A 14,320-nucleotide genomic window follows, 5' to 3' on the forward strand; every position below is an offset into this window, starting at 1 on the left:
AACTTAATTAATATTACTATATTAAAAATTAAGTAATCATACCTTTGAAAGTATCAAAATACCATTGCTGAGAGAACAGTTTGAATAACCTATTGACATATACATAATTTGAAATAGTAAATCAAAATCAGAAAGAAGAACAAACAAAAATTATATGATTGTGAGAGTATAGAACAATTAGATATGATCAGCTCAATATAGGCACTGACAAGGTAACTTAGAAAAAGCAAGCTTTTATTTATTTTTAAATATTACAGATACTAAAGAATGTGGGAAAGTAGTGCTTGTGCAGGGATGTTTGTGAGACTAAGTACTGAGAAAATTTGAATTATTTATTTTCATCTGCAATATAGAAAAATTCTTATTAAATATAATGTAGTGCAGGTATATGGAACATTTTAACTCCCTAGTTGTAATAAAAATTATTATAATTTTAGATAAATATATATTACAGATACTATTTTACATCCAACCAAGAGTATTTTTTTATTATTTTATTTAAAATGGCATAAATTCTTAATACAAATTCACTATTCTTCAATACTTTAATTTTAACTTTATATCACATCAAATCTAATTATTACTCTTTATATTAGTATTCAATTAAACATTATAATTACTTATACTGATATTAGCTCTCTTCTTCTAGTATTAAAAATTAAAATAATTCTTCTAAAATTACCTTATTCCACAAGCAAACGGAGTTTTAAGATCTAAGAGTAAACTGATGAAGTATTATATTAGAACAGGAAGTCCTAAGTTCCACCTCTATCAAGCCCTAAGTTCCGATTGGCTAAACAGATAAAAGTTGATAATTAATGACGATGGATAGGGTTAGGGTTTCAAGCAAGCAGATAAAAAATGTTTCAACGTGATGAGAATAAGTGATGAGCAATCCTTGCCTTGATGCTCAAACAGTATTAATTCCCGTGACAAAGATTGAATTGATTACAATAAAGGCTTCAAAGTGATGTTGCCCTACTTTTCCCTTGAAGGAAGGACAAAAATAGCTAAACTAATTTCACTGTTCAGAGTGATTACTTGGCTGCAATTCCCACCTCTTGGTGTTGAACATAGCAACCAGGAGTCATCTACCTAGTAGTGGCATCACTCCTAGTGCTTGGTAGTTCTTTTTCTATGCAACTTAATTAATTGCAAATGATTCCATTATATAAACCACCCCTACCTGCTCCTCCTCGCCCTGCCCTCACCCAGAAAAGATTACTTTCTCCTCTCTCTCTCTCTCTCTCTCTCTATTCAGCTCACAAATTATTCTTTCATCCATAACATAAACACACACACACACACACACTCACTCAGCGTAGTCATAAGATGGTAGGCCTCCCAGAAACGGACGGGCCGAGAAAGATCATCTCCGATGCCTGGGACTACAAAGGCCACCCCGCCGCCCGAGCCCAGACCGGCGGCTGGGCCAGCGCCGCCATGATCCTAGGTAGCCGTTATTATTGTATTATAATAATAATTATTGTTGTTGTCGTTTTATAAGGTATAACATAATGTTAGGTGTGTGTGTGTGTGCTCTCTTTTTTTGAATGGGTGCTTTGAATTTCGTGTGGGCAGTGGTGGAGTTGAACGAGAGGCTGACGACGCTGGGGATCGCGGTGAACCTGGTGACGTACCTGACGGGGACGATGCACCTCAACAATGTGGAGGCGGCGAACGTGGTGACCAACTTCATGGGCACGTCGTTCATGCTCTGCCTCCTCGGCGGCTTCGTCGCCGACACCTTCCTCGGCCGCTACCTCACCATCGCCATCTTCGCCGCCGTCCAGGCCACGGTAAGCCCACCAATTCCAGCATAAGTGTCGTTGCCCTCACATCATCATCAATAGATGGATTAAATAAATATTCTATGTAGGGGGTGACGATCCTCACCATATCGACCGCGGTCGCCGGGCTGCGTCCCCCGGCGTGCCGGCCGACAGCGGCCTGCGTGCGCGCGTCCAGGACGCAGCTCGGGCTTCTCTACCTCGCTCTCTACCTGACGGCCCTCGGGACCGGGGGTCTGAAATCGAGCGTGCCGGGGTTCGGCTCCGACCAGTTCGACGAGTCTGACCGGAGGGAGAAGAAGAAGATGATGCAGTTCTTTAATTGGTTCTTCTTCTTCATCAGCCTCGGCTCGCTGCTGGCCGTGACCGTGCTCGTCTACGTCCAGGACGAGCTCGGGAGGCGGTGGGGGTACGGCGCCTGCGCGGTCGCTATCGTGGCCGGGCTTGCCATCTTCCTGTCGGGGACAAGGAGGTACCGGTTCAAGAAGCTCGTCGGGAGCCCGCTGACGCAGATCGCCGCGGTGGTGACGGCGGCGTGGAGGAAGAGGCGGCTCGAGCTGCCGGCAGACCCGACGTTGTTGTACGACGTGGACGTCTCACCGGTCGCCGGAGGGAAGCAAAGGCTACCGCATACCAAGCAATTCCGGTACTCTCTCTCTCTCTCTCTCTCTCTCTCTCTCTCTCTCGCTCTCTCTCTCTCGCTCTCTATATATATACATATATATCCTTTTCTCTCGCTAGAAGACTATAAAAAGTGTACAGTTGTTATAATTTGAGCTGCCGTGCGGTGGTCTGGTCAAAAGTTGGGCTCGATGTGGAGCTCAGCCAAGAGCAACCTGGGCCTACACAGAATATCGAATACAATTTCTAAGAAAAAAATTAATATAGCATCATCAGCTTATATGCTTGATACATATGTTACAAAAATAAGAAAATTTAGATTAATTTCTTGATCATATTTTTTTTCCCTAATTCTGTTGCAGTTTCCTAGACCATGCTGCAATTAATGATGATCCAACCACAAATCAGACCAGATGGCAATTATCAACCTTGACAGATGTAGAGGAGGTGAAGAATGTAACAAGAATGCTCCCAATTTGGGCTACCACAATTATATTTTGGACCGTCTATGCTCAGATGACCACCTTCTCAGTCTCTCAAGCCACCACCATGGATCGCTACATTGGCTCATCATTCCATATCCCAGCTGGTTCCCTCACTGCCTTCTTCGTTGGCTCAATCCTCATTACCATCCCTATCTATGACCGCATCATCGTTCCCATTGCTCGTCGCCTTTCCGGCAACCCTCAAGGCCTCACACCACTTCAGCGCATCGGCATCGGCCTTATTTTCTCTTGCCTCGCCATGGTGGCCGCTGCACTCATCGAGATCAAACGACTCCATGTGGCATCCCAAGTAGGCCTCACAACTACAAATAAGGTTTCTATTGTTCCATTGAGTGTGTTCTGGCTAGTGCCACAATTTTTATTAGTAGGAGCTGGTGTAGCCTTTACTTACATAGGCCAATTAGACTTTTTCCTAAGGGAGTGCCCCAAAGGTATGAAAACTATGAGCACTGGTCTATTTATTAGCACACTATCATTAGGGTTTTTTATTAGCTCGGCACTAGTCTCTATTGTCCATAAGGTCACCGAGAAAGGAGGCAATGGGGCATGGCTCACTAATAACCTAAATCATGGGAAACTATACAACTTCTATTGGTTGCTATCTATATTAAGTCTAGTGAATTTTGCAATCTACTTGGTGGTCGCTAGGTGGTATATTTACAATGATCATCCTATAGTAGTAGCGGATGATAGTATCACAGGGTTGCAGCTAACTGAGGCCAAAGCATACTAGTGAGCTTAGGTTTTTGATCAAACTACCATGTCACTGGCATCACTGCGCCTATCGACTTAGAATACGGTGTGCACACTGAGTGTCTATGGGATTGTTGTGTTGTATCATCATTATATACTAGTCCGCTTTAATGATGTACCGATAGTTATTATACAAATTATTGTTTCAATATTTATGACTTTGTTGTCAAATCAAATGAAGATATATCCCTATTTATAGAGAATTAGCACTGTATTTTAAATGATCAAATTGTGCAATTGAAACTTTGGCTTCTTTTTTGTTTAATTAGGCTCAAAGGAAGGTCGACTCAACTATATGCAAGCTTGATTCAACTCAAGCTCAACTTTCAATTAAAACAGATTCCAATAGAGATGTTTTTTATGGATATATCTTAATTCTAAAAGTCTAATAGAAAATTTGGCATAATTAACCAATTTAACCACAAAATTAGGGAAGGGGAAGATCGATGAGGATTCCCCCTAAGCTTGGTTTGTCAAAAGTTGTTAAGACTACAAAAGACAGCCAATCAAATAACAACAATGAAGAGTAGTTGTAGTAAATCTATAGAACCAAATAAGAGAAGGCATCCTTCCATCAAATAACTACTTTCTATTCTAAAGAAAATCATTAAAGAACCAAGAAAAGAAGGGGCATCAATGGCTCAAATCCACGACCATGGGATGCTATAAAGAAAGCACGATGGAAACAAGATCAATGTCGAGACAATATGTAACACCCCAAATAAATAAAAAATAAAAAAAATAAAAAAAATAAAAAATTTCCCTGACCGACGCACGTGCCGAGCACGTGCGTCGGCCTGCCACCCTGCCACCCTCCCTCTTTTCTTCTCTTCCCTTCCTTGCCGTGCACGCCACCCTCCCCCCATCTCCCTCATCTCTTCTTTCCCTCATCGCAGCCCTCCCACCTCCAGCCCATCACCTTCCCCTCCATTGGCTACCTCTCTCTCTCTCTCTCTCTCTCTCTCTCGTAGTTGCCGACAGCCGCCGGAGCCGCCGAGCTCGCCGACCCCCCCTTCCGGATTGACACCGCGTGAGGAAGATTTTGGGATCCCGGACTAGCTGACGAGTTTTACCTTACCGTGGAGACCCCCCAGGCGAGTAGAGTTATACAAATCTAGAATATCATGATACAGTAGGAAATGTCAGTATTAATGCATGCAGTTGGTACCCCCTGTTATATCTTTTGCATATGTAGTTATTTATAATCTGTTCATCATAGTATCATGAGAATGTTAATGTGTATGATAATGCTTTACATGTGTCCTGTATGGTATACCGTTGCATAGATGTAGGATTGCTGTGAATATGGACTGTAATGATCATGATGACTATAACATGCTTTATACACGCATAAACACTGCACCACTTCCACCTATCATTAGTAGTCGAATTCTGACTAGGCAGTACCCCTACTCACTCAGCCCAGGGTTAAGGGCAGAGTGTATCATATATGTCTATACTATTAGCGGCCTACACCTGAGGTCGGAAAGCCTGTGTGGCATTCAGGTAGTTATACTGCATAGTTAGGACTAGATTATGATGATAGAAGAACATGATTGTGAGGCGGGGATATAACTCTAGCGGTACCCGACGACGCAGGGTTAGGGCGTCTGTTGATGAGCCGAGGGCTCCTGATTCTCCCGCCGAGGGCGGTGATGATTTAGAGAGAGTGAGATATGGGCTTACGACCGGGGTCCTGAGTCTGATGGCCACAGACAACCGGTCACATGTAGTGTCGCCATACACGTGTAGGTGACATTACCGCTAGATGTGTATATATCCCCCCTCGATATATGAGATGATGGATGGTTGTTTCTTAAGAGTATTTACCCTGTGTGGTAAATAGCTAGGTGAGCGATGATGAGTATGATTATTGCTTTGGTAGACATGAGGTGACTAAACTGCTATTTCATTGCTATGCATAATATGTAAACCTATGATTGAGATGTGTACGAATAAGAGATTGTCTCAACTTTATATCTGTGTGAACTTATCGTAATATGTTTAGGAACTAGCATATTCCAAGATAGTGATTGGTAATCTTTATCAACTACATTGACTTAGTAAATTATGATAAGTCATTTTAACAAGCATATCGTTATCATTAGCAAATATAGGCATACATTGGATATACACCTGTGATGTCATTATTTTATATTGTATGGATCCTACTCGCTGGGCTGTAAGCTCACCCCTCGTGGCGTATTATTTCAGAGCTAGGGGACGCAGGTGCGGGTAGCGAGGAGTAGCCGCTTTCTTTCTTTTTAGTACGTATGTTAGTTGTATTAAGCCCCTGCGAGGGTATGATGATGACGTTGTATCTTTTTGGACTTTAACTTAGTATTTTGGATGTATATTTGGAGGGCTTGTTGTGGCCTGTGGACTTGTATCCGGACTCTTTTAATTGAGTTTATTTATGGTGAAATTGTGCTGTTGTGTGCCTTGTGAAATCCTTGTACTGACAGGTCATGTGATACACCGCGTGGGGGGATTTACCCACGCGGTTTCCACGTGTATTTAGAGGTTTGGGTGTTTCACAATACTTGTGCCGAAGTTTGACCACTTCTAGTGGAGTGATGTCAAAAGTGATCTTATCTTCAAGAGTCTTCTTACTGCCGAGGAGAACTCATTGCAATCTAGGGATATTCCCGAGCACGCCGATCTTTTGGTGTCGAGGTTTTTGGTCCTCGACCGTCGCAAGGGATACACATCTTAGGCCATCGGCTACTCTGTGACCAGCGCCTCATCCACCCCATCTCCCTCCTTGCCAAAGGATTCCACAGCATCCCTCCTGACCAAGAGGTCTTCCTTAGCCTCCCTGCGCAGCTTAGCTGCAACGGCATCCTCGGGGTGGCGAAGGTGCACATCACTTAAGAGGAGGTGGCAATTGTAGTAATCAAAGGAGACATTGTGGGAGTTATAGAAGCAGCGGGAGTTGTGAACCTTGCTTTAATATCGATGTTTTTGCTCTCGTTGCTGTTGTTATGTTACTTATTTTGCTAATTGAGATTCTACCGAGTATTACGATCCGACCACATGGGTTAGGTCAAGTTGAGTCAAGTTAGTTAGTTAGCTTTATCTTATTATTTTAAATTTTAAATAAATAAAATTATTTGCATATGGGTCTGATTTGCTAGGACTTTACACCTATTAATAGGATTGGTAATGAGTTGATTATTATCATTGGATGCATGTGAATTTTGCCAAATTATTATTTTTTTTGTCTTTATCTTTTATATAGCTGTTATATTGTCCTTCTCTTTTTAGGAGTAAATCGTAACCATAGAAGCCTTCTAATCTTTCGAACTCTAGTCACCATCTTTCTTCTGCAGCCATCCTACCCTACGGTCGTTCACCACCACCTTTGGTCATCCGCTATTTTTCGATAACCGCCGCAACATCGGAGATTTACAATTCACCCAATTTTGACCTTCCTCCACTATTTTATTTATAATATTTCATCTCGATATTGGATTAACATGAAGTTAGAATCATTGGAATCCTAACTCATGAGCCTACCACACATAAAATATCACAATTTTCTTATGCCCATATTGTTCCAAATTTAGTTTGTAACATTGGTATCAGAGTTGATGTTCTTCAGCCCACAGTTAACACAGTTGAAGGAGATGAACAAGAAAAAAGTAACCTTGGAGGACTAGAAACTTATCTCTATTCTTATAGGTATTTCCCCGCTGCTGCCACTACTGTCGACAACCACCGGTGATGAGACAATTACGTGGGTGAAGACATTAATAGAGTCAACAAATAAGAACTCCGAAAGGATCGAGAAGGCGATCCAAACCTTAGACCCTCCCACCACCACAAACCCAGACTACCATCACAGAAATGCCAAAGTGACAGGTCGAGGAGGGGGCGAGGTCATCTTCTCCACCCGTAATGAAAGCTAGGGCTATAAACACTAGATTTATACCGATGGTTATTCAAGCCCCACCAGCCCAAGCTGCAAATGCTAGTCCCTTCCATAGGACCCTACACTCAATCTAGGCTGACGCTAGTTGTAGGAGACGATTGATAAACCTCTCGTGATGATTCTATCCACTATAGTGAACCCCAACCACACGACCTCCGGGCTGGCATTCTTGCAACCACGGTTGGCCTCCATTGGCCGACTATAAGCCAGTGGTGGACTCCACAACTGTCGGCGAGCATCTGATGGCCGTGCATGACACCCTTCTACACTATAGCCTTCCCCGAGCCCACCTTGCTAGAGCACCACCCATCATTCGTCCCACCACCAAAACTCCACTACAATAGGGCCAAGGGTACTAATTGCAGCCACCATGACCAATGGGGACCACTGAAGTTGCGCCATGGTGGCTTGTGCAACTAGCCCAACCCATGAAGAATAATCTCCCCCAATTGCCGCATGCTAGTGTTCCACCGCTGCGAGGACCAATCGATAACTTACTATTGGTGACCCACAACCTAACCTGAAAAAATAAATCCCTAGACACACGTATGTATCTAACCTCTAGGCAATGATATTTCTCGTTCGCTTAAGTAAAAGTCGGAAGAAATATTAAAAACAAAAGTAGAGATGAACGCCAAGATTTTAACGTGGAAAACCCAAACGGAAAAAAACCACGGATCCAAACTCGGATCAAAACCAATCACTATGATAGTAGCAGTTACAAGACTGACTCACAAAACAACCCGTCGATCCAAACGACTTTGTTCCTCTCAGTCTTGATCGCTAGAACCCACGATTCACAGCTTCTTGTGATTGAAGTCCAATCTCAGTAGCTCTCGAGATTGATCTTTCGTCTAGATAGCCCTTAAAATGAAAGATTAAGATTTGTAGATGCGAAGGGCCTTGTTTGTTGAAGAATCGATGTAGCCTCCAAAAAGTCTTCTTGAATAATCCTCTTCAACGCCCTAGGTTAGGGCAACACTATCCTTATATATGATCTCCAAGATAGAGCCAAATCCAAGTCATATTCGTACTCACGAAAATCCAATAAATTGCAAACTTCATAGGTGCGTTCGAACGCGGCCCGAGTGCGTTCGAACGGCCTAACTTAATCTCACGTGCGTTCGAACGGGCCCAAGTGCGTTCGAACGCGACAGCTTGAATTCTTCAGGTTGCGTTCGAACGCGTTTGTGAACGCTGCTCTCGGTCTGTGTGAACGCAGTGCCCGCGTTCGAACGCGCTGCCCGCGTTCGAACGCGCTTGTGAACGCGGCTCTCTGTCTGTGTGAACGCAGATTTCGCATTCGAATGCGTTTGTGAACGCGGTGAGAACGCGACGGCTTTTCTCCAATGATCTTGAAATTCTTCACACCAGTGATATTCTAGACTTGTGTAAAGCTCAAATATATGAAAGAATACACTTAGAATATTTTGTACAAAATTGCCAACAAATAAAAAACCTAACATAACCCAACAGCCAACGCCCCCCGTGAAACCTGTGGCACCCCCTTAGGTCAAATTCCAAATTTAGCCCTAGGGTTAGGGTTAGGTTTTTTATGATTCCTAAGACAACGCGAACCGGTTCGACCACCTCGTGGGAACTAGTTTGGGACCTATCTGCATGACGTCGAGCCTAAGGATGATTGGTAGAACAATCCAATGGGCTCGCGCCGTCAGATTGAGCCAAACTTGCATGCAGCCCAGCACGACATGAGCCAGACCTGTGGGCTCATGACCCACATGACCAGCCTTGACCACGAGGTCACTAGCCCACGACAATAGACCATATTTTGGGATCTGAGCTTGAACATTCAAGCTTGATTTTCTAAAATTTTGTAGAGAAGATCCACTAAACTAAACCTATCTAGCGAGCAGCTTTTCATGTACCATGGCATGCCTAACCATTAGAAGGTCCAATTAGCTTCATTCTACTTAGAGAATGTGGTAATTATGTGGTACTAGTCGGCTGAGCAAACTTAACCATCTAAATCTTGGTAAGACTTTATGGATGTGATTTGTGCTTTGTTCGCTCCGACTTAGTATGATGACTTTCATGCCATGTTAACTCAGTTGATTCAATCAACAACCGTTCAAGCGGATATGCAATTAGGTCACTAACAAGTCTCACTCAACCCTGAAGAATACCTTTATTAATGGGCTTAAGCTAGACATTCAGGCTGAGGTCAAGGCTTTGAGGCCCACTACTTCTGATGAGGCATTCTTCTTAGCTATTTTAATAAAATCTAAATTGGATCGGTTGAACCAGATCCACAAGGAGAAGAAAGACGGCTTAAGCCAATGGCTAGTGTAGAGACCACACCTACCCTGACCCAACTGGTGCAGACAGCTCAGCCCAATTGTCAGATGATCTCGCACCATTTGTACCTAATAACTTAGAGGAGTATAGAAGGAAAGACTTATATTTTTACTATAATGACTAATTTATCGTCGGTTATAAATACAAGCGCCAGCCAACCCACGTTATGTTCCCAAGCAGACTCGAAGAGGATGAACCAAAATACAATGATCGGGACGATCAACTATACGAGTATAAGGATGCAAGAGAGTAGTCACTTTGAGGACAATGTGTCGGAAGCGTGGTAAATTGTTACGATCTAAACATATGGGTTAAGTTAAGTCAAGTTAGTTAATTAGCTTTATCTTATTATTTTAAATTTTAAATAAATCAGATAATTTGTATGTGGATCCAATCCACTAGGACTCTACTCGTATAAATAGGAGTGGTCATGAATTGATTATTATCATTGAATGAATATGAATTTAGCCAAATTATTATTTTAATCTTTTTTTATATAGCCATTAGATTATCCTTATTTTTCTAAGAGTAGATCATAACCGTAGAAGCCTTCTGATCTTTTAAACCCTAGCTACCACCCTTATCCATTCGCTGCCCTTCGACGACCGCCACAATGTCAGATATTTACTATTCTAGCATATTTCGACCTTCCTCCACTATTTCATTTATAACTTTTCACCTCAATGCCGGATTCACGTGAAACTAAAATAATTAGAATTCTAACTCACAAGGCTACAACATATAAAATATCATAATTTTTCTTACATCCAAATTGATCTATATATGGTTCATAACACTGGGCTTTTAGTATAAGAAGAGCTTCTACTAGGCTTTTAGTTGACATTCAACATCTGCACCGATTTTGGTAGTCAAGATTCTATGATGGAGTAAATCCTTTCAATTTGATATTATCTTCTCTAATACTTTTGATAGGAACTTTCTTGCAATTTGTCATCATGTATTTCTTATACTGGGTTGTACAAGTGGAGTTGCTCGAATACATATTGACCTATTTGAGATATTTGAGTTGATATACTCTATTTATTACTTAGTAGATTCGTCTCTATTGGCCCATTAGTTTTTATTTCTCTTGAGAATATTTTTTTCTCATATTTTTCTTTTTATTTGATGAAATCTAATTATATATAGAGAGCGGTAGTATTTTCGGTAGTTGATGTTCGGCTATGCATGACATGATTAGAAATATCATGTTCCATATCATCTACATTCTCCTTAGGATGTCTGAATTTATCTCCCTCACCTTGTTCCAAATTAAAAAGCAGTCAAATTCTTAGGATTTATTTTCTTCTTTTATAATAATAATTAAATTGCAACCCCTCCTTTTGTTGAAAATATAATATATTTTTTTGCTTTTCTTGAATTTAATATGTTGGTGCACATGTAATTATTACCCTAACTCAAATTTTCTTATCTTAATGAATCCCTTACTGGTGTTTAATTCATAATCTTCTCTCTCTCTCTCTCTCTCTCTATATATATATAACAATAGTAATCCAGTGGTGTATTAGTTAGACTTGATTAATTTTGTAAGAGATTTTACAAATTACACCCTATATATTATATATTTTATGATTCACACTGCGTCTTTATGAATTTTATATTCCATTTCATCATTTGTTTCTATAATTTTTATTTAACATACTAATATTATTTTAACTAACTGATATTAACAAAATTACTAAACTAACCCCACCGCCCCTCTCTACCTCTCTAACATCTTCCCCCAACCACCTCCTCTTTTTATCGCCATTGCCGCCGCCACCACCTTCTCTAGTCTTCCTTATCATCATCATCATCATCATCATCTTCTTCTTCTTCTTCTAAGATAAAGTGAGTGCATCTCAATTGACTCAGATTTGAAAACGTTTGGCTTGGGCATGATGAGGAGGTGATCGTGAGGGGGAAAAAGAAAGAGAATGAGAGGATAAAGAAGGTAAGGATGATTTAGATATTTTATAAATTATTAAATATATTATAACAAAATATTTCTTTGCTAGTGATGTCCAAAAGTAACATAAAGTATTAAATAAAAAATATAAGAAAAAAAATGAGAGATCGGATTATAAAATTCTTAAAGACGGGATGTGGATTATAAATAGATGAAATATAGGGTGTGACTTGTAAAATTCCCAATATTGTTAGATTGAATATCCTTATGTATATGAAAAACTGGGATAGTTTAGAGGATTAAATATAATTATCCCATTAAATTTTTGTGCAAATGACCCTTGAGAATTGCTAAATTAATCGTGGCCATTATTTTGTATGTGAAGATGGGCCTTAGGATGTCCAGGTCCAGCCCACTAACTTCTCACAATTTAAGTCAAGTTATCAACATATCCACCTCCCAACTAGGTTTTATTTGGAATTCTTGCTTCATTTGCTAATAATTATTCTTATTAACACTATTTCTGATCAGATCTTCACTACTCCAAGATACCTCCTTTAAAAAATTATATGTATTTTAGTATAAGCTAAAATTTCTCTATTCTTTCGTACAAAATATAAGGATAAACATATCATATAGCTACTTATATGACTTGTACGTAAAAATTTATAGATAAAAATAATAAAACTCTAATAGAACGAGCGTTTGAGATATTCTTAATAGTTCAAGGAGTCTACGTAGCACACAAAAATAAATGTCGAAGAGGTATATAAAAAAGTAATAGTTCAGGGGTTTTTAAGTGTAATTAACTCAAAACTTTACTTTTAGGAGTAACCACAAGTTATATCAGATTATCAACAAATATACTTGTAATTTATCTATCTTATTAATAGCTCTTAGAAAAGGTAACGAAAATCTAATGGAATTACCTGTTTTGAGATAGTTCTTTAATAATTTAGGGGGTATGTGTCAAAAATAAAAGTGTAGATACTAACAATAACTATAACAATAATTACCAAAATGTATATTGTTAGAAAAGTTACAAATTATAGTATTTGTTTTCTTCTATTTGGATAGATTATGGGCCTGTAAACTAATCATAACCAGATTATGGGCCTGTAACCTAATCATAAGACGAAGAATCGGGTTGAAATTATGCTCACAACGAGCTTACTTATTAGGTTTAACCCTAATATCATGGGAGAGGAAGCTTCAATTGTGCATTCTAAGCCCTAAAGTTATCCTCACATTATTTCATCACATTCTTTCCTAAATATGATAAAAGGAGGAAGAAAGAGGTAGGTAGAAGCTAAGGTATAAGTTGCATGCCAAATAGTTCAAAGGGTGAAGTAATTCAAATCTTTCCAACTTAGCTTACTGCTCATTTTATTTGTCACAATAACCTGAAGGAGAAAACAAGAGAAATGGGGAGGAGAAAAGACTCTAACGGTCACTTTTTATTTTCTCATGTATGGTTCCTAAAATCTAGATTCGATCATTGTTTGTCGAGTCGGGTTTGAATCAAGCTGAAGCACAAGTTAGATTGAATTAGGTCTCACTCAGCCCGTAGTTATTTAGATGTTTTGCAAGCCCAAGCTCATCCTATATTTTTGCACAAAATGTTATTTTCATAACTATAGTTAATGCACATCATTTATAGGTGGTTCACTCTTAATTCGAGTAAATTTAAGCAAAATATTTTGGTATCATCCTAATTCACAGTAGCAGATGACAACCTTCCAGGAAATAAATATGACACTATTGTTGCAAAAGGCTAAATAAACTTTACCTATAAATTTCCTAAAATTTACAAATAAATATTGTCATTTACACTTCTTTTTTTTTAATCGTTCGACTATTTTCTCTTTCTTTTACCACTAAAAAAAATAATCTTCCATTAATCTATCTAACCGAGAATTATAACAAGTGTAACTAAAGTAACTACAATCATCAAATGAAAAAAAGAAAACAGAAACTGAATAAATGATCAGTAACACAAATATAATATATATATATATGTAATTATATAAAAAGTTCTCCAAAAATTATAAGTTTTACTTTGTTGGTCAAAAACTATTTGTATTAATTGATGGAGATGAGCACAATTATGACCCAATGGAACGAATGGAGTGAACATTATCTCATTTTAGAAAGAAAAAAATTAGCTAGGTCTTTTTGCCATGACTATGTTAGTTTTAAATGCTTTGAAGTTAGAGAAATAATTAGACCATAGATTTGAAGGAGCACCATAGATTAAGTGTCCATGGGCCATAAAATTTGGGACATAGGATTTGGACAAGTGAGTTTAGAATCATCAAACCAACATATACATGTGGACACGCACCGAACCCTAATTGGATTTGAGATTCTACCCCAAAATCTAGGACGTAAAATTTGAGCGAGTATGATCAAAACTATCATACTGACATGCATAGGCATGTCAGGTATGTGCCGAACCAGATTTAAAGTAAACCCTCATAATATTTTCATG

At 39.5% G+C, this 14,320-nt stretch overlaps 1 protein-coding gene across 1 annotated transcript; it reads left to right on the forward strand.

Moving 5' to 3' along the window:
- Nucleotides 1-1,139: 1,139 nt before the first annotated feature.
- Nucleotides 1,140-3,825, forward strand: LOC140777178 (protein NRT1/ PTR FAMILY 6.3-like). Its single transcript, XM_073121112.1, has 4 exons — nucleotides 1,140-1,453; nucleotides 1,582-1,799; nucleotides 1,880-2,436; nucleotides 2,774-3,825. The coding sequence occupies exons 1-4, from the start codon at nucleotides 1,333-1,335 to the stop codon at nucleotides 3,648-3,650; spliced, it is 1,773 nt and encodes a 590-aa protein (XP_072977213.1). The 5' UTR covers nucleotides 1,140-1,332; the 3' UTR covers nucleotides 3,651-3,825.
- Nucleotides 3,826-14,320: the final 10,495 nt, after the last annotated feature.

Source organism: Typha angustifolia, chromosome 2 (genome assembly GCF_048772165.1).
Source record: "Typha angustifolia cultivar Huaian chromosome 2, ASM4877216v1, whole genome shotgun sequence".
NCBI lineage: Eukaryota > Viridiplantae > Streptophyta > Magnoliopsida > Poales > Typhaceae > Typha > Typha angustifolia.